We start from the raw sequence: 17,332 nt of genomic DNA on the forward strand, positions 1-17,332 counted from the left end.
TCTGGGCCGGTTCCTGCGGAGCCGGCGCGCCTGGGCCAGGAGGGCAGGTAGGGGCTGGGGGGCAGCCACCCCATGGAACGGGGCCGGGGGGGAGTCACCCCATGGAACGGGGCTGGGGGGCAGCCACCCCATGGAACGGGGCTGGGGGAGGGGTCACCCCATGGAACGGGGGCCGGGGGGGAGTCACCCCATGGAACGGGGCTGGGGGAGGGGTCACCCCATGGAACGGGGCCGGGGGGGCAGTCACCCCATGGAACGGGGCCGGGGGAGGGGTCACCCCATGGAACGGGGCCGGGGGGGCAGTCACCCCATGGAACGGGGCCGGGGGGCAGCCACCCCATGGAACGGGGCCGGGGGAGGGGTCACCCCATGGAACGGGGCCGGGGGGGCAGCCACCCCATGGAACGGGGCCGGGGGAGGGGTCACCCCATGGAACGGGGCCGGGGGGGCAGTCACCCCATGGAACGGGGCCGGGGGAGGGGTCACCCCATGGAACGGGGCCGGGGGGGGCAGTCACCCCATGGAACGGGGCCGGGGGGAGGGGTCACCCCATGGAACGGGTCTGGGGGAGGGGCCACCCCATGGAACGGGGCCGGGGGGGCAGCCACCCCATGGAACGGGGCTGGGGGAGGGGTCACCCCATGGAACGGGGCCGGGGGGGCAAGTCACCCCATGGAACGGGGCTGGGGGAGGGGTCACCCCATGGAACGGGGCCGGGGGGCAGCCACCCCATGGAACGGGGCTGGGGGGCAGTCACTCCATGGAACGGGTCTGGGGGAGGGGGTCACCCCATGGAACAGGGCCGGGGGGCAGCCACCCCATGGAACGGGGCCGGGGGAGGGGTCACCCCATGGAACGGGGCCGGGGGGCAGCCACCCCATGGAACGGGGCTGGGGGGGCAGTCACCCCATGGAACGGGGCCGGGGGAGGGGTCACCCCATGGAACGGGGCCGGGGGGCAGCCACCCCATGGAACGGGGCCGGGGGGGCAGTCACCCCATGGAACGGGGCCGGGGGCGCAGTCACCCCATGGAACGGGACCTACCTGGGCAGGGGTCGTCACCCCATGGATTAGGGGGCCGGGAGGAGGGGTAACTCCAGGATCTGGAGGAGGGGGGACCTCAGGGGTTGGGGTGACCCCTACAGATTGGGGGCAGGTGTGACCCCAAGGTAAGGGGGGACGAGTGACCCCACAGATCAGGGGCTGGGGTGACCCAAGGAAAGGGGGGCTGGGGTGACCCCAAGGAGAAGGGGGACAGGTGACCCCACAGATCAGGGGCTGGGGTGACCCCCCAGATCAGGGCTCTCACCCTCTCTCTCCCCCAGCTGCCCCCCAGTTGCAGGCCTGGTCCTGCCCGACCCCCAGCCGCCCGGGCTGGCTGACTCTCGAGTGCCTGGCCTGGGGGTTCCCGACGCGGGACATCGAGGTGTCCTGGCTGCGGGGGGAACGCGACCCTGCCGGGGGCCGAGGCAGGCGCGGGGCTGCCCAGCGGGGACGGGAGCTACCAACGCCGGAGCTGCCTGCCGGGGTGCCCGAGGGACAGGCCCAGGGGGTGCGGTGCCAGGCCTCGCACGGGGACCTGGAGACGCCCCTGGAGACGACGTGGGGTAAGAGTCCTGCCCCAGCGCCCCCCAGCCCTGCCACCGGGATCCCCCCAGCGACCCCCACTGCCCCTTCCCCCTGCAGCCCTGCCACCGGGATCCCCCCAGCGACCCCCACTGCCCCTTCCCCCTGCAGCCCTGCCACCGGGATTCCCCCAGCGACCCCCACTGCCCCTTCCCCGCACTGCCCTGCCACCGGGATCCCCCCAGCGACCCCCACTGCCCCCTTCCCCCTGCAGCCCTGCCACCGGGATCCCCCCAGCGACCCCCACTGCCCCTTCCCCCTGCAGCCCTGCCACCGGGATCCCCCCAGCGACCCCCACTGACCCCTTCCCCCTGCAGCCCTGCCACCGGGATCCCCCCAGCGACCCCCACTGCCCCTTCCCCGCACTGCCCTGCCACCGGGATCCCCCCAGCGACCCCCACTGCCCCCTTCCCCCTGCAGCCCTGCCACCGGGATCCCCCAGCGACCCCCACTGCCCCCTTCCCCCTGCAGCCCTGCCACCGGGATTCCCCCAGCGACCCCCACTGCCCCTTCCCCCTGCAGCCCTGCCACCGGGATCCCCCCAGCGACCCCCACTGACCCCTTCCCCCTGCAGCCCTGCCACCGGATCCCCCCAGCGACCCCCACTGCCCCTTCCCCGCACTGCCCTGCCACCGGGATCCCCCCAGCGACCCCCACTGCCCCCTTCCCCCTGCAGCCCTGCCACCGGATCCCCCCAGCGACCCCCACTGCCCCCTTCCCCCTGCAGCCCTGCCACCGGGATCCCCCAGCGACCCCCACTGCCCCTTCCCCGCACTGCCCTGCCACCGGGATTCCCCCAGCGACCCCCACTGCCCCTTCCCCTGCAGCCCTGCCACCGGGATCCCCCCAGCGACCCCACTGACCCCTTCCCCTGCAGCCCTGCCACCGGATCCCCCCAGCGACCCCCACTGCCCCTTCCCCGCACTGCCCTGCCACCGGGATCCCCCCAGCGACCCCCACTGCCCCCTTCCCCCTGCAGCCCTGCCACCGGGATCCCCCCAGCGACCCCCACTGCCCCCTTCCCCCTGCAGCCCTGCCACCGGGATCCCCCCAGCGACCCCCACTGCCCCTTCCCCCTGCAGCCCTGCCACCGGGATCCCCCCAGCGATCCCCACTGCCCCCTTCCCCCTGCAGCCCTGCCACCGGGATCCCCCAGCGATCCCCACTGCCCCCTTCCCCCTGCAGCCCTGCCACCGGGATCCCCCCAGCGACCCCCACTGCCCCTTCCCCTGCAGCCCTGCCACCGGGATCCCCCCAGCGATCCCCACTGCCCCCTTCCCCCTGCAGCCCTGCCACCGGGATCCCCCCAGCGACCCCCACTGCCCCTTCCCCCTGCAGCCCTGCCACCGGGATCCCCCCAGTGACCCCCACTGCCCCTTCCCCGCACTGCCCTGCCACCGGGATCCCCCCAGCGACCCCCACTGCCCCTTCCCCCTGCAGCCCTGCCACCGGGATCCCCCCAGCGACCCCCACTGCCCCCTTCCCCCTGCAGCCCTGCCACCGGGATCCCCCCAGCGACCCCCACTGCCCCCTTCCCCCTGCAGCCCTGCCACCGGGATCCCCCCAGCGACCCCCACTGCCCCTTCCCCGCACTGCCCTGCCACCGGGATCCCCCCAGCGACCCCCACTGCCCCCTTCCCCCTGCAGCCCTGCCACCGGGATCCCCCCAGCGACCCCCACTGCCCCCTTCCCCCTGCAGCCCTGCCACCGGGATCCCCCAGCGACCCCCACTGCCCCCTTCCCCCTGCAGCCCTGCCACCGGGATCCCCCCAGCGACCCCCACTGCCCCCTTCCCCCTGCAGCCCTGCCACCGGGATCCCCCCAGCGACCCCCACTGCCCCCTTCCCCCTGCAGCCCTGCCACCGGGATCCCCCCAGCGACCCCCACTGCCCCCTTCCCCCTGCAGCCCTGCCACCGGATCCCCCAGCGACCCCCACTGCCCCTTCCCCCTGCAGCCCTGCCACCGGATCCCCCCAGTGACCCCCACTGCCCCCTTCCCCCTGCAGCCCTGCCACCGGGATCCCCCCAGCGACCCCCACTGCCCCTTCCCCCTGCAGCCCTGCCACCGGGATCCCCCCAGCGACCCCCACTGCCCCCTTCCCCCTGCAGCCCTGCCACCGGGATCCCCCCAGCGACCCCCACTGCCCCTTCCCCGCACTGCCCTGCCACCGGATCCCCCCAGCGACCCCCACTGCCCCTTCCCCCTGCAGCCCTGCCACCGGGATCCCCCCAGCGACCCCCACTGCCCCTTCCCCGCACTGCCCTGCCACCGGGATCCCCCCAGCGACCCCCACTGCCCCCTTCCCCCTGCAGCCCTGCCACCGGGATCCCCCAGCGACCCCCACTGCCCCTTCCCCGCACTGCCCTGCCACCGGGATCCCCCCAGCGACCCCCACTGCCCCCTTCCCCCTGCAGCCCTGCCACCGGGATCCCCCCAGCGACCCCCACTGCCCCTTCCCTGCACTGCCCTGCCACCGGGATCTCCCCAGCGACCCCCACTGCCCCCTTCCCCCTGCAGCCCTGCCACCGGGATCCCCCCAGCGACCCCCACTGCCCCCTTCCCCCTGCAGCCCTGCCACCAGGATCCCCCCAGCGACCCCCACTGCCCCCTTCCCCCTGCAGCCCTGCCACCGGGATCCCCCCAGCGACCCCCACTGCCCCTTCCCCGCACTGCCCTGCCACCGGGATCCCCCAGCGACCCCCACTGCCCCCTTCCCCCTGCAGCCCTGCCATCGGGATCCCCCCAGCATCCCCTTGCCCGCACTGCCCTGCCAGCCCCCTGCTGCCGGGATCCTCCCCTGTACCCCCCAAACCACCCCCTTCCCCCCACAGCCCTGCCAGCCCCCCACTGACGGGAGCCTCCCCCCCAATTTCTAACCGCTCTCCCCATGGCTCTGTCCCAGCCCCCAGGAGCGTGTCGTGCAGAGGGGGCATCTCCCCCGGGACCGTGGCTGGGGCGGCTCTGGGGGCGCTGGGAGGCCTGGCCTGCCTGGCCGGGGGGCTGCTGCTGCTGTGGAGGAGGCGAGGTAAGAGCGGGGCAGGGCAGGGGGCTCGGGCGCCGGCTCTGGGGTGGGTGGGGGCTCAGCTGGGCTGAGAACGGTCACGACTCGTCTCCCGAACTCACCCACCGCTTGTGTCTTTGCAGCTGGCTGGAGCCTGGAGAGTCCAAACTGGGCCTCGTCTCAGGTGAGAGACCCCACCCTGGCATCCCCTTTATACAGGGAGTGGGGTCCTGGGGGGGATATGCTCCCAGGGTCTCCCCCCCCTGCCCCCAGGGCCTCCTTCCTGTCCCTCCCCAAGGGGGTATGCCCCCGGGCTCCCCTTCCCCACAGGGAAACCCCCTCCAGAAGCCCCCCCCAGCTTCCCCCTGCCCCCTCCCTGTTGGTGATACACCTCCTGGGGCCCCCTCCCCCTGGGCTTCACCCCAGAAGTTCCCTGCCCCAACCCCACGCACCCCCTTCCCCATGGGAGACATACCCCTGGGAGCGCCCCCTGTGCCCCCTTCCCCCTTGGGGCATACCCCCCCACGAACCCCCTTGATACCGGGCTGGGGGGGATGCACCCCCCACCTCCGTGCCCTGACTAACCTGCACCGCTTCTCCTCCCCCAGTGGAAGAGCTGCCAGAAGACAGCTGATCCCGTGGGTCTGGTAAGTGCAGTGACCCCCTGCCCCCCATCAGAGCCCCCGATCCGCACCTGGGGATTTCTGGGGAGCAGATCCGCCACCCCGTGGCCACAGCGGGTACTCCAGCCCTGGACTTCCCCCGCTCCCAGTCCAACCAGTCAGCCCCTCCTGCTACCCAGTGGGGTTTCTATGGGGGTGTGACCCCCGCCCTTCCCCCAGCTAATTCCTTTACTGACAGCAGCAGGTTTCCCTTCCACCCTCCGCTCTGTTCTCACTCATTCCCTTGTTTTTCCCCCAGGCCAGATTTTCCACCTGGACGCCTGGGTTCCTAGCGGCCGGAAGCAGAGCGCGTCCCCGGGCTGGACACGTGACTTGATTCTGAAATGTCGCCTGGACCTTGAGAACCTGGGGGCTCCACTGATTGCCAATTGATTTCCACCCCCCAGCTCTGCTGACCCCCGGGTTCACTGTCTCTCCTCCGCGCCCCCCGCGCTGTCCCGCCCAGGGCCGCCATGCCAAGGCAGGAAGCTAATGGCTGCAGAAGGCAGGGTGTGCGGTGGGAAATCACCCCCTTCCTTCGCTGGACGTACAGCACCGAGCACCTGAGACCGGGGCACTGCTGCAATATGGATCATAAAGAATCGCTTGTAATCGTCACCCGCGTCAGTGCCTCAACCCAGCGCCAGGGAAACAAGTCCCAGCAGCAAAACCCAAGGGGCTGGCGGATTCACAGAACCAGCACCCCACAGGGGACAGGCCCCGTGCCCCCTTCCCTGCCCCGAGCCAGCCAGTCCCTGCCCTGGGGCTGGAGCCCCCTAGGGGAACAGGCCCCGGGCCCCATTCCCCACCCCTCTGAGCCAGCGAGTCCCGCCGGAGGGGAGCCGGCGCCCCGTAGAGGGAGAGGCCCCTGCCCCATTCCCTGCCTGAGGCAGGCTCCGTGTTCACCAATCAGGAGTCACCAATCTGGAGCTGAATTCTGCTCATCACATTTATTTACACAAGGGGGAAAATCAACAGAATCCCCCCCGCCCCCCACCGGTGGGAAACCCCCCTTTGCGAGGACTCCCTGGAGGGGAACGAGCTGCCGTGGTGCTGGGCACGAATCACCACACAGGGGCCTGCGCACCCAGCCGCTCTCTGCAAACCGTTTGGTCCAGCCGGCCCCTGCTCCCCACCCCTGGGACCTCCCGCGCGTCACCCAACGGGAACAGGGGAAGCCGTGTGTTCCTGCTACTTCCCCGTGCGCTGGGTGCCCCGGGCAGGGGGTGAACGGAGGAGCTCACGCCCCTCGCAGTGACGGGCTCAGGCTCTCTGCACACTCAGGCAGGCGCCAGGGTCCCACTTTGGTGCTTTTCTCCACCTCCAAGAGAGCTGACACCATTTCTTAACTGCAAGCTGAGACTTGCCATGCTAACCTGACTCCGGGAGCAGGGCCCTGCCCTGGACCCGTAGCATCCGCGTCCGGCCTGGAGCCTGTGATCTCTAAAAGCAGCCCTAGGCAGCAAAGGCAGAGCTGGGGGGCAGCCCCAGCAGGGACAAATCCCAGGGGTCAGGTCCTCAGGGACAGAGGGAAATGCAAGAGAGGAGGGGGAAATCAGTCCTAAGAGCCAGGCTATACTCAGAGATTGGAGAATATAAAAGAGCCAGGGAGAGAACCCAGGAATCCTGGCTCCCAGCTCCCAACCCCCCCCACACTAACCCACCAGACCACACTCCCCTCGCAGAGCTGGGGGGAGCCGTGTCTCAGGGCTACCTCTCCTGAGCATGCAGCCTCTGATGTGGCTGTGGGGCAGTACATGGCACCCCCCAGGGCTCCCCCGGCTCAGAGCGGCCGTGCCCGGGCGCGCACAGAGACGGGCCGTCAGGAGGGGGCCGGGGCAGGGCCGGGGTCCCCGGCTCAGAGCGGCCGTGCCCGGGCGCGCACAGAGACGGGCCGTCAGGAGGGGGCTGGGGTCCCCGGCTCAGAGCGGCCGCGCCCGGGCGTGCACAGAGACGGGCCGTCCCGTGGGGCCCAGGGTCCCCGGCTCAGAGCGGCCGTGCCCGGGCGTGCACAGAGACGGGCCGTCCCGTGGGGGCCGGGGCAGGGCCGGGGTCCCTGGCTCAGAGCGGCCGTGCCCGGGCGTGCACAGAGACGGGCCGTCCCGTGGGGCCCGGGGCAGGGCCGGGGTCCCCGGCTCAGAGCGGCCGCGCCCGGGCGTGCACAGAGACGGGCCGTCCCGTGGGGGCCGGGGTCCCCGGCTCAGAGCGGCCGCGCCCGGGCGTGCACAGAGACGGGCCGTCCCGTGGGGGCCGGGGCAGGGCCGGGGTCCCCGGCTCAGATCGGCCGCGCCCGGGCGCGCACAGAGACGGGCCGTCAGGAGGGGGCCGGGGTCCCCGGCTCAGAGCGGCCGTGCCCGGGCGTGCACAGAGACGGGCCGTCCCGTGGGGGCCGGGGTCCCCGGCTCAGAGCGGCCGTGCCCGGGCGCGCACAGAGACGGGCCGTCCCGTGGGGCCCGGGGCAGGGCCGGGGTCCCCGGCTCAGAGCGGCCGCGCCCGGGCGTGCACAGAGACGGGCCGTCCCGTGGGGGCCGGGGTCCCCGGCTCAGAGCGGCCGCGCCCGGGCGTGCACAGAGACGGGCCGTCCCGTGGGGCCCGGGGCAGGGCCGGGGTCCCCGGCTCAGATCGGCCGCGCCCGGGCGTGCACAGAGACGGGCCGTCCCGTGGGGGCCGGGGTCCCCGGCTCAGAGCGGCCGCGCCCGGGCGTGCACAGAGACGGGCCGTCCCGTGGGGGCCGGGGCAGGGCCGGGGTCCCCGGCTCAGATCGGCCGCGCCCGGGCGCGCACAGAGACGGGCCGTCAGGAGGGGGCCGGGGTCCCCGGCTCAGAGCGGCCGTGCCCGGGCGTGCACAGAGACGGGCCGTCCCGTGGGGGCCGGGGTCCCCGGCTCAGAGCGGCCGTGCCCGGGCGTGCACAGAGACGGGCCGTCCCGTGGGGGCCGGGGCAGGGCCGGGGTCCCCGGCTCAGATCGGCCGTGCCCGGGCGTGCACAGAGACGGGCCGTCCCGTGGGGGCCGGGGCAGGGCCGGGGTCCCCGGCTCAGAGCGGCCGTGCCCGGGCGCGCACAGAGACGGGCCGTCAGGAGGGGGCCGGGGTCCCCGGCTCAGAGCGGCCGCGCCCGGGCGTGCACAGAGACGGGCCGTCCCGTGGGGGCCGGGGCAGGGCCGGGGTCCCCGGCTCAGAGCGGCCGTGCCCGGGCGTGCACAGAGACGGGCCGTCAGGAGGGGGCCGGAGCAGGGCCGGGGTCCCCGGCTCAGAGCGGCCGCGCCCGGGCGTGCACAGAGACGGGCCGTCCCGTGGGGGCCGGGGCAGGGCCGGGGTCCCCGGCTCAGAGCGGCCGTGCCCGGGCGCGCACAGAGACGGGCCGTCCCGTGGGGGCCGGGGCAGGGCCGGGGTCCCCGGCTTGCAGTAGCCGCGCCCGGGCGTGCACAGAGACGGGCCGTCCCGTGGGGGCCGGGGTCCCCGGCTCAGAGCGGCCGCGCCCGGGCGCGCACAGAGACGGGCCGTCCCGTGGGGGCCGGGGCAGGGCCGGGGTCCCCGGCTTGCAGTAGCCGCGCCCGGGCGTGCACAGAGACGGGCCGTCCCGTGGGGGCCGGGGTCCCCGGCTCAGAGCGGCCGCGCCCGGGCGCGCACAGAGACGGGCCGTCCCGTGGGGGCCGGGGCAGGGCCGGGGTCCCCGGCTCAGATCGGCCGCGCCCGGACGTGCACAGAGACGGGCCGTCCCGTGGGGGCCGGGGTCCCCGGCTCAGAGCGGCCGTGCCCGGGCGTGCACAGAGACGGGCCGTCCCGTGGGGGCCGGGGCAGGGCCGGGGTCCCCGGCTTGCAGTAGCCGCGCCCGGGCGTGCACAGAGACGGGCCGTCCCGTGGGGGCCGGGGCAGGGCCGGGGTCCCCGGCTTGCAGTAGCCGCGCCCGGGCGTGCACAGAGACGGGCCGTCCCGTGGGGGCCGGGGTCCCCGGCTCAGAGCGGCCGCGCCCGGGCGTGCACCCGCAGGTGGGCCGTCAGGTGGGAGCTGTGCCGGAAGCGCTTGCAGCAGGCGGTGCAGGCGAAGGGCCGCTCGCCCGTGTGGATGCGCTGGTGCCCGGTGAGGGTGGAGCCCTTGCTGAAGGCCTTGCCGCACTGGGCGCAGGCGAAGGGGCGCTCGCCGGTGTGGGTGCGCTGGTGCTGCAGCAGGTCCGAGCTCTGGCCGAAGCTCTTGCCGCACTGGGGGCAGGGGTAGGGGCGCTCGCCGCGGTGCAGCCGCCGGTGCGTCAGCAGGTTGGAGCTGCGGCTGAAGCTGCGCCCGCACTCGGCGCAGGCGTAGGGCTTCTCGCCCGTGTGCACCCGCCGGTGGGCCACCAGGTCCGAGGCCTGGCTGAAGCGGCGGGGACAGTCGGGGCAGCGGTGTGGGCGCTCGCCCGTGTGGATGCGCTGGTGCTTGACCAGCACGGAGGTGTCCCCGAAGCGCTTGCCGCACTCGGGGCAGGGGTAGGGGCGCTCGCCCGTGTGCAGCCGCCGGTGCGTCCGCAGGTTGGAGCCCCGCAGGAAGCCCCGCCCGCACTCCGGGCACCGGAAGGGCTTGTCGCCCGCGTGGATCCGCTGGTGGGCCACCAGGTTGGAGCTGCGGGAGAAGCGCTTCCCGCACACCAGGCAGGGGTAGGGGCGCTCGCCCGGCTGGAGGGCGGGGGGCCGAGCCGGGGGGCCCTGCTGGGGGGCAGGATCTGAGCCATGACCCACAGTGCCAGGCTGGGGGGCCGGACCCTGATCTATGGTGCCCTGACTCAGGGGGTTCTGCTGGGGGGCGGGATGTGACCCGTGATCCGTGGGGGCCTGGCTCAGGGGACCCTGCTGGTGGGTGGGATCTGACCCATGACCCACGGGGCCCTGGCTCAGGGGACCTTGGTCAGGGGTGGAATCTGACCCATGACCCACGGGGGCCTGGCTCAGGGGACCCTGCTGGGGGGCTGGATCTGACCCATGACCCATGGGGGCCTGCTGGGGGTCAGGATCGGAGCTGTTACCCAGAGGGCCCTGCCGGGCGAGGGCGTCCTCTGAGCTGTGACCCAGGGAGTCCTGCTGGGGCGGGGGGCTGGAGCCCTGCCTCAGGGGGCCTGGCTGGGGGGCAGGCTCCTCCCCTGGGGGCGTGGGCTGAGGCTCCGGACTCCCGCCCGGCCCGGTGCCCTGGGGCCCATGGCCCCGCCGGTGGCGGGCCAGGGTGGAGCTGCGGGCGAAGCTGGCCCCGCAGAGCTGGCAGGGGTAGGGCCGCTCCCCGGTATGGCTGCGCTGGTGGTTGACCAGGGTGGAGGCCAGGCTGAAGCCAGCGCCGCACTGGCCGCAGCGGAAGGGCCGCTCGCCCGTGTGGGCCCGCTGGTGCTGCACCAGGTCGGAGCTGCGCCGGAAGCCCTTGCCGCAGTCGGGGCAGGCGAAGGGGCGCTCGCCCGTGTGCCGGCTCCGGTGGGCGGCCAGCCCCGACTGCACGGCGAAGGCCTCCCCGCACTGGCCGCAGCGGTAGGGGCGCTCGCCGGTGTGCAGCCGCCGGTGCTTGGCCAGCGAGGAGCTCTGGGAGAAGGTGCGGCCGCAGTGGGGGCAGCGGTAGGGGCGCTCGCCGGTGTGCAGCCGCCGGTGCCGCTGCAGGGTGGAGCCGGCGCGGAAGCTGCGCCCGCACACGGCGCAGTCGTAGGGCTTCTCGCCCGTGTGCACCCGCCGGTGGGCCAGGAAGTTGGAGCTGGCGCTGAAGGCCCGGCCGCAGTCGGGGCAGACGTAGGGCCGCTCGCCCGTGTGGATCCGCAGGTGCTGCGTCAGGTGGGAGCTCTGCCCGAAGGCCTTGCCACACTCGGGGCAGGCGTACTGCCGCCCAGGGGCCGGGGGCCCGGGCGGTCTCGCTGGGGCGCAGATCCGCGGCTGGGCTGCCAGGGCAGAGCTGCGGGGCGTCCCTGCTGCCCGGATCGTGGATTCCTCCAGCCCCCTGTCAGCTGCCCTGCGGAGAGCCGGCTCCGCGTCTCTCTCCCCAGCAGGGTTTCCCCGTCGGCTCTCGCAGGCTCCGGGGCTCGGCCCACCGCTCTCCTGGGGTTGTCCCGGTAACTTCCCGTCTGGCTCCGCTCGCTCGCGCCCTTCCGGCTGGGGATCCCCCTCCTCGGCCTCGCTTGCTGGCCCATCACCTGCGGGGGAAAGGATCGCGGTCAGTATTCTCACGGTGCTGGAAATCCACCCCCCAAGCAGGGTTTAGTAATTAGTTGATTCTGCTTGGGGTTTTATTGTAAAGCCGCAGGGTAACCCAGGGCTAACGGCCCTGCCGAGTGCGCTCTGCACAGCCTTCCCGCGTGTCCTTTCCTCTCATGCACTCCTCACTGTGCAGTCCTTTTGCTCCGTATTTCATGGTTTTCCCAGGGCAGATGGGTTTTTTCCCCTTCTTCAGTGAAGCAAAGTTCTCAGCTCGGTCCCAGGTCTGTCTGTGAACCACCTGGAGCCCCCCTGGGACAGAGAGAGGGAATCAGACCCGAGCCGTCCCTGCTCGGAAAAGGGAACAAACCAGAGCGATCAAAGCAGGAATTATCCCCTCGCCATGGGGAATCGGGGCCTGCTCAGGGAGGATCCTGAGCCAGGAACCCCCACAGGATTCCACCGCTAGCATCTTAAACAGCTCACTGCGCTACCTTCCTGAGCCTGCAGACAGCAGACGCGGGGGCCTCTGCTGCTGCTCAGAGCCTCCCAAGGGGGCAAAGGGAAACTGACCAGAGCAGCCAGTTTCGGAGCTGCTGGCAGGCTGACGTGAACCAGGCTGGTTTCTCTCTGCTGCTGCTGGGCAAGCTCTGAGCAGCAGCCGGGGCAGCCCTGGGGCTGGCGGGGGCAGAGGGACAGAGTAAGATCTAGAGAGCGGGACAGACGGACGCGCTGGTGAAGTCAGGCCCCAGCCGGGCTGTCTGTGGGGCCTGATCCCGGCACTTCTAGGCCTGAAAACATGAGCCTCCAGCACCCAGGGACAGAGGTCTATGGACCGACAGGCAGGCAGGCATCCAGGGATGGAGACAGACCTCTAAACATAGCGAGGAACACACACAAAATGGAGGTTGTGAAACCATGACACACGGCAGGGGCAGCACCTGGAAGGCCTGTAAATCCCCTGCTGTTACTGCCCAGATTTAAAGGCTCCAGGAAGCCAGGGGTGAATTTCCGAGCCGGTTTAAGCGATTCCTCACCTGTGCGGGCGTCTCTCGGGGTCTCCTCAGCACCCCGGGGGCCTGGGACCCGCAGCTCTGCCCCTCGCTCCATCCGGGAGAGCGCGTCCGGCCCAGGGATGAGAAATCCTGCTCGGGGGACAGGGACAGGCGAGATCAGGGCGTGCGACGCGGCAGGAGAATATCTGCTACAAGGAACGTCCCGTGATTTGAACCCAGCCCCGGCCTGCTCCGGGGGACGTGGTCTGACCCCAGGGGCAGGGAAGAGGCAGGATACCGGGTGGGATGGGTCCGTGGGGCTGACCAGTGGGGGCAGGGAGGGGACGGGATGGGCCCAAATTGTATAACCCAGGGGGCGGGTGGGGGGCAGGATACCGGGCAGGATGGGCTCATGGGGGTGACCCGGGGGGAAGGGAGGGGGTAGGATACTGGGCGGGATGGGCCCATGGGGCTGACCTGGGGGGCAAGGAGGGGGCAGGATACCAGGTGGGATGGGCCCGTGGGGCTGACCCGGGGGGCAGGGAGGGGGGCAGGATACCGGGCGGGATGGGCCCGGGGGGCAGGGAGGGGGATACCACCCCGGGGGGTACCACAGCTCCTGGGGTCTCACTGTCCCCGCTACAGGCACCCAGGGTGGGGGGGCTGTGGGGGGCCGGGGGGGGTGCTGTGGGATGTTCAGATCTCAGTCGCCCCCCTGCCCGGTGCCCATCAGCCGGTGGGGGCTGCTTTTGCGCCCCCGCCCCGCTCCCCATCGCCTCCTGCCCGCCCCCTTCCAGCCCCCCCCCCCGCGGCCCCCCGTACCTGCCGGCCCCGGCTCAGCAGCTCCCCCGGCGGAGCTCGGCGCTGCGCGGCCCAGGGGCGGCTCGAGCCCAGCGCGGCCCCCGGGCTCCCCCCGCCCGGGCCGGGCGCAGCAGCGGGGCCGGGCGCGGATGCAGCCGCGGCGCTGACCCAGGAAGCCCAACCCCCGGGCGGGGGGGCGGGGAGAGCGGCCCCCGGGATGGGGGGGGCATGGACCCGCCCCCGGACCCGCCTCTCCCGGCGGGGGGGCTGCTGCTGCCGGGCCCGGCAGGAAATGCTGCAGCTGCTGGGTTCAGAACCGCCCCCCCGGGGGGGAAATCAGCCCCCCCAGCGACGGGCTCAGCCCCCCCCCCGCCAGAGATGGGCTCAGCCCACCCCTGCCAGTGACGGGCTCAGCCCCCCAGCTACGGGCTCAGCCCCCCCCCCCGTCAGAGACAGGCTCAGACCCCCCCCCCCGCCAGAGACGGGCTCAGCCCACCCCTGCCAGTGATGGGCTCAGCCCCCTGCCAGTGACGGGCTCAGCCCCCCTGCCGGAGACAGGCTCAGCCCCCCAGCTACGGGCTCAGCCCACCCCCCCGCCAGTGACGGGCTCAGCCCACCCCTGCCAGTGACGGGCTCAGCCCCCCAGCTACGAGCTCAGCCCCCCCCCCCGTCAGAGACAGGCTCAGACCCCGACCCCGCCAGAGACAGGCTCAGCCCACCCCTGCCAGTGACGGGCTCAGCCCCCCGTCAGAGACAGGCTCAGCCCCCCCCCGCCAGAGACGGGCTCAGCCACTCCCCCCCCCCCCCCCCCCGCCAGAGACGGGCTCAGGCTCTCGGCACACTCAGGCAGCGTCAGTCATGCCAGGGGCTCTGGGCGAGCCGTCCCAGTGCCATTTGGACAATGCGTTTTCGAATAAAGAGCCGCCGTGGGAGAGCCCCGGAGAGCTCAGCGCTCCCTGTGCGGCCCCGGGACAGGCCGCTGGCCGGACACAAACCAGCTGCGACGGGACCGGCCGCTCCCCTGGCTGAGCGGGGACGCGGGTCCGGCCGGCCTCGTCCTTACAGAGGGGAGATGGGGCCTGACCTCGAGTTACCGCCCAGGGGTGCAGTCCCAGGGAAGACAAGGCCGCTGGGCACCGGGCACAGAGCGGGAGGCGCATGCCCATGTTCACACCCACCCACGCCCATGCACGCGGACACACGCCCATGCACACGTGCACACACGCACGCTGACTGGTGGGCCACACGAGCAAACTGTGCAAACAGTGACTGATGCGGGACGTGGCTTTTGGCCAGGATGCCCCAGCTCCCGCCCAGGCCCTGGCTGGGAACAGTCCTTTGAACCCCACCCAGGGGTTTTCTGTGGTCCCAGGCCCAGCACACGGACCCTGTGGGCTGCGAGTCTCCGTCCCCTGGCCAGTCTGGGTCTCCGCGCCTGCCCTGGTGTGCCAGGCGAGCCGCAGAGCACCGTCCCCTCCTGCTTGCGAAGCGGGGCAGGCTGACTTCTTGCTGCCTCAGGGGAGTTGACCTCCACCTCTCCCGAGGGACCCCTGGGAAACCCACCGCCCTTTAAAATGCTCCCATGGGTTCAAAGGGTCCCGTGAGCTCCCATCAGTCGGGTCTCGTCCTTGGCAACGTCACAGAGCGTCCCCCGGCGCGACAGAGACGCCTGCCTGTGAGCACAACGAACGCCTAAGGTTCACGACGGTTTGTCCAGGACTGGCCACCTGCGCCATCAGCCTGCGGCCCTTGCCTCTGTGCAGAGGCTGCGGCTGCCACTGCCCGGCCCCCTTCCCTCCATCACATGGCGCAGTGGGGGTGTCGTGAAGGGGGGGGTCACCCCAGGGGACCGTGCCCCCTGCTGCAGGGGGCAATCATCTGCTCACTTGCTCTGGGCTGAAGGAAATAGGGGACCCTGTGCGGGGCAGGGCCCAACGCCCAGACCCTGCCCTGACCCCAGCAATGGGGTTTAGAGAAGAGCCCGACCCCCAAGGGATGAATCTGGGGCGAAAAGCAGCTTCCGCTCTGGGGCTGAACTGGGGAAAGGAACAGAGCAATTCAGGGATGTCTCCCCAAACAGTGACCAGGTGTCCCTGCCCATAGAACAGCCGCCCCCGACATTGGGGCTAAACTGTGACCGATAACAATCCTAAATGACTGCAACCCTGGCACTCATGAGCAATGCCACAATAACAAAGCCATGTGACCACAGCCCTGGCACACATGAGAACTGAAGAGCATAAGAACAGCCATATTGGGTCAGACCGATACGGACTAACACGGCTGCTACTCTGAAACCCATCTAGCCCAGTATCCTGTCTGCCGACAATGGCCAGGGCCAGGTGCCCAGAGGGAATGAACAGAACAGGGAATGATCAAGTGATCCATCCCCTGTCGCTCATTCCCAGCTTCTGACAGTCAGAGGCTAAGGACACCCAGATCATGGGGTTGCATCCCTGCCCATCCTGGCTAATAGCCATTGATAGACCCGTCCTTATCTAGTTCTTTTTTGAACCCTGTTATAGTCTTGGCCTTCACAACATCCTCTGGCAAGGAGTTCCACAGGTTAACTGTGTGTTGTGTGAAAAAATATTTCCTTTTGTTTGTCTTAAACCTGCTGCTAATTCATTTCATTGGGTGACCCCTTGTTCTTGTGTTATGAGAAGGAGTAAATAACACTTGATTTGTTTTCTCCACACCCATCATGATTTTATAAACCTCTATCATATCCCCGCTTCATCACCTCTTTCCCAAGTTGAAAAGCCCCAGTCTTTTCAATCTCTCCTCATATGGAAGCCGTTCCATACCCCTAATAATTTTTGTTGCCCTTTTCTGTACCTTTTACAATTCCAATAGATCTTTTTTGAGATGGGGTGACCAGATCTGTGCGCAGTATTCAAGACATGGGTGTACCATGGAATTATATAGAGGCAGTATGATATTTTCTATTTTGTTATCTATCCCTTTCTTCATGATTTCCAACATTCTGTTCGCTTTTTTGGCTGCCGCTGCACATGGAATGGATGTTTCCACAGAACTCTCCACAATGACTCCAAGATCTCCTTCCTGAGTGGTAACAGCTAATTTAGACCCCATCATTTTGTATACATGGTTGGAATTATGTTTTCCAACGTGCGTTGCTTTGCATTTATCAACGCTGAATTTCATCTGTCAGTTTGTTGCCCAATCACCCAGTTTTGAGAGATCTCTTTGTAATTCTTTGCAGTCTGCTTTGGACTTATCTTGAGTAATTTTGTATTGTCTGCAAATTTTGCCACCTCACTGTTTACCCCTTTTTTCAGATCATTTATGAATATGTTGAATGGTACCGGCCCCAGTACAGACCCCTGGGGGACACCACTAGTTACCTCTCTCCATTCTGAAAACTGACCGTTTATTCCTACCCTTTGTTTCCTGTCTTTTAACCAGTTACCGATCCATGAGAGGACCTTCCCTCTTATCCCATGTCCGCTTACTTTGCTTAAGAGCCTTTGGTGAGAGACCTTGTCAAAGGCCTTCTGAAAGTCCAGGTACACTATATCCACTGGATCCCCCTTGTCCACATGCTTGTTGACCCCCTCAAAGAATTCTAGTAGATTGGTGAGGCATGATTTCCCCTTACAAAAACTGCTTAAACACAACAACTTGTGTTCATCTAGGCGTCTGATAATTCTGTTCTTGACTAAAGTTTCAGCTAGGTTGCCTGGCACTGAAGTTAGGTTTCCTGGCCTGTAATTGCCAGGATCACCTCTGGAGCCTTTTTAAAAATTGGTGTCACGTTAGCTATTCTCCAGCCATCTGGCACAGAAGCGGATTTAAACGATAGGCTACCCATACCACAGTTCGTCGTTCTGCAACTTCACATCTGAGTTCCTACAGAACTCTTGGGTGATACCATCTGGTACTGGTGACTTATTGCTGTTTAGTTTATCACTTTGTTCCCAAACCTCCTCTAATGACACCTCAATCTGGGACAGTTCCTCAGATTTGTCACCTAACAAGAATGGCTCAGGCGTGGGGATCTCCCTCACATCTTCTGCAGTGCAGACCGATGCAAAGGATTCATTTAGCTTTTCTGCAATGGCCTTGTCGTCCTTGAGTGCTCCTTTAGCTC

At 69.3% G+C, this 17,332-nt stretch overlaps 1 protein-coding gene across 1 annotated transcript; it reads right to left on the minus strand.

Annotated features, from left to right (window-relative positions):
* Nucleotides 1-9,202: 9,202 nt before the first annotated feature.
* LOC144274420 (uncharacterized) lies at nucleotides 9,203-13,361 on the minus strand. Its single transcript, XM_077833235.1, has 3 exons — nucleotides 13,240-13,361; nucleotides 12,460-12,567; nucleotides 9,203-11,421 (listed from the first exon to the last, which is right to left on the minus strand). The coding sequence occupies exons 2-3, from the start codon at nucleotides 12,530-12,532 to the stop codon at nucleotides 9,245-9,247; spliced, it is 2,250 nt and encodes a 749-aa protein (XP_077689361.1). The 5' UTR covers nucleotides 12,533-12,567; nucleotides 13,240-13,361; the 3' UTR covers nucleotides 9,203-9,244.
* Between the last annotated feature and the right edge of the window lie 3,971 nt (nucleotides 13,362-17,332).

The sequence above is a fragment of the Eretmochelys imbricata genome, chromosome 14 (assembly GCF_965152235.1).
Source record: "Eretmochelys imbricata isolate rEreImb1 chromosome 14, rEreImb1.hap1, whole genome shotgun sequence".
Lineage (NCBI taxonomy): Eukaryota > Metazoa > Chordata > Testudines > Cheloniidae > Eretmochelys > Eretmochelys imbricata.

Excerpts from the sequence above, each read along its gene's own strand:
- LOC144274420 (XM_077833235.1), bottom strand. The coding sequence starts at position 12,532 with ATGGAGCGAGGGGCAGAGCTGCGGGTCCCAGGCCCCCGGGGTGCTGAG. Across the intron at positions 11,422-12,459 it reads CCCGAGAGACGCCCGCACAG|GTGATGGGCCAGCAAGCGAG; the intron begins GTGAGGAATCGC and ends TTTCCCCCGCAG.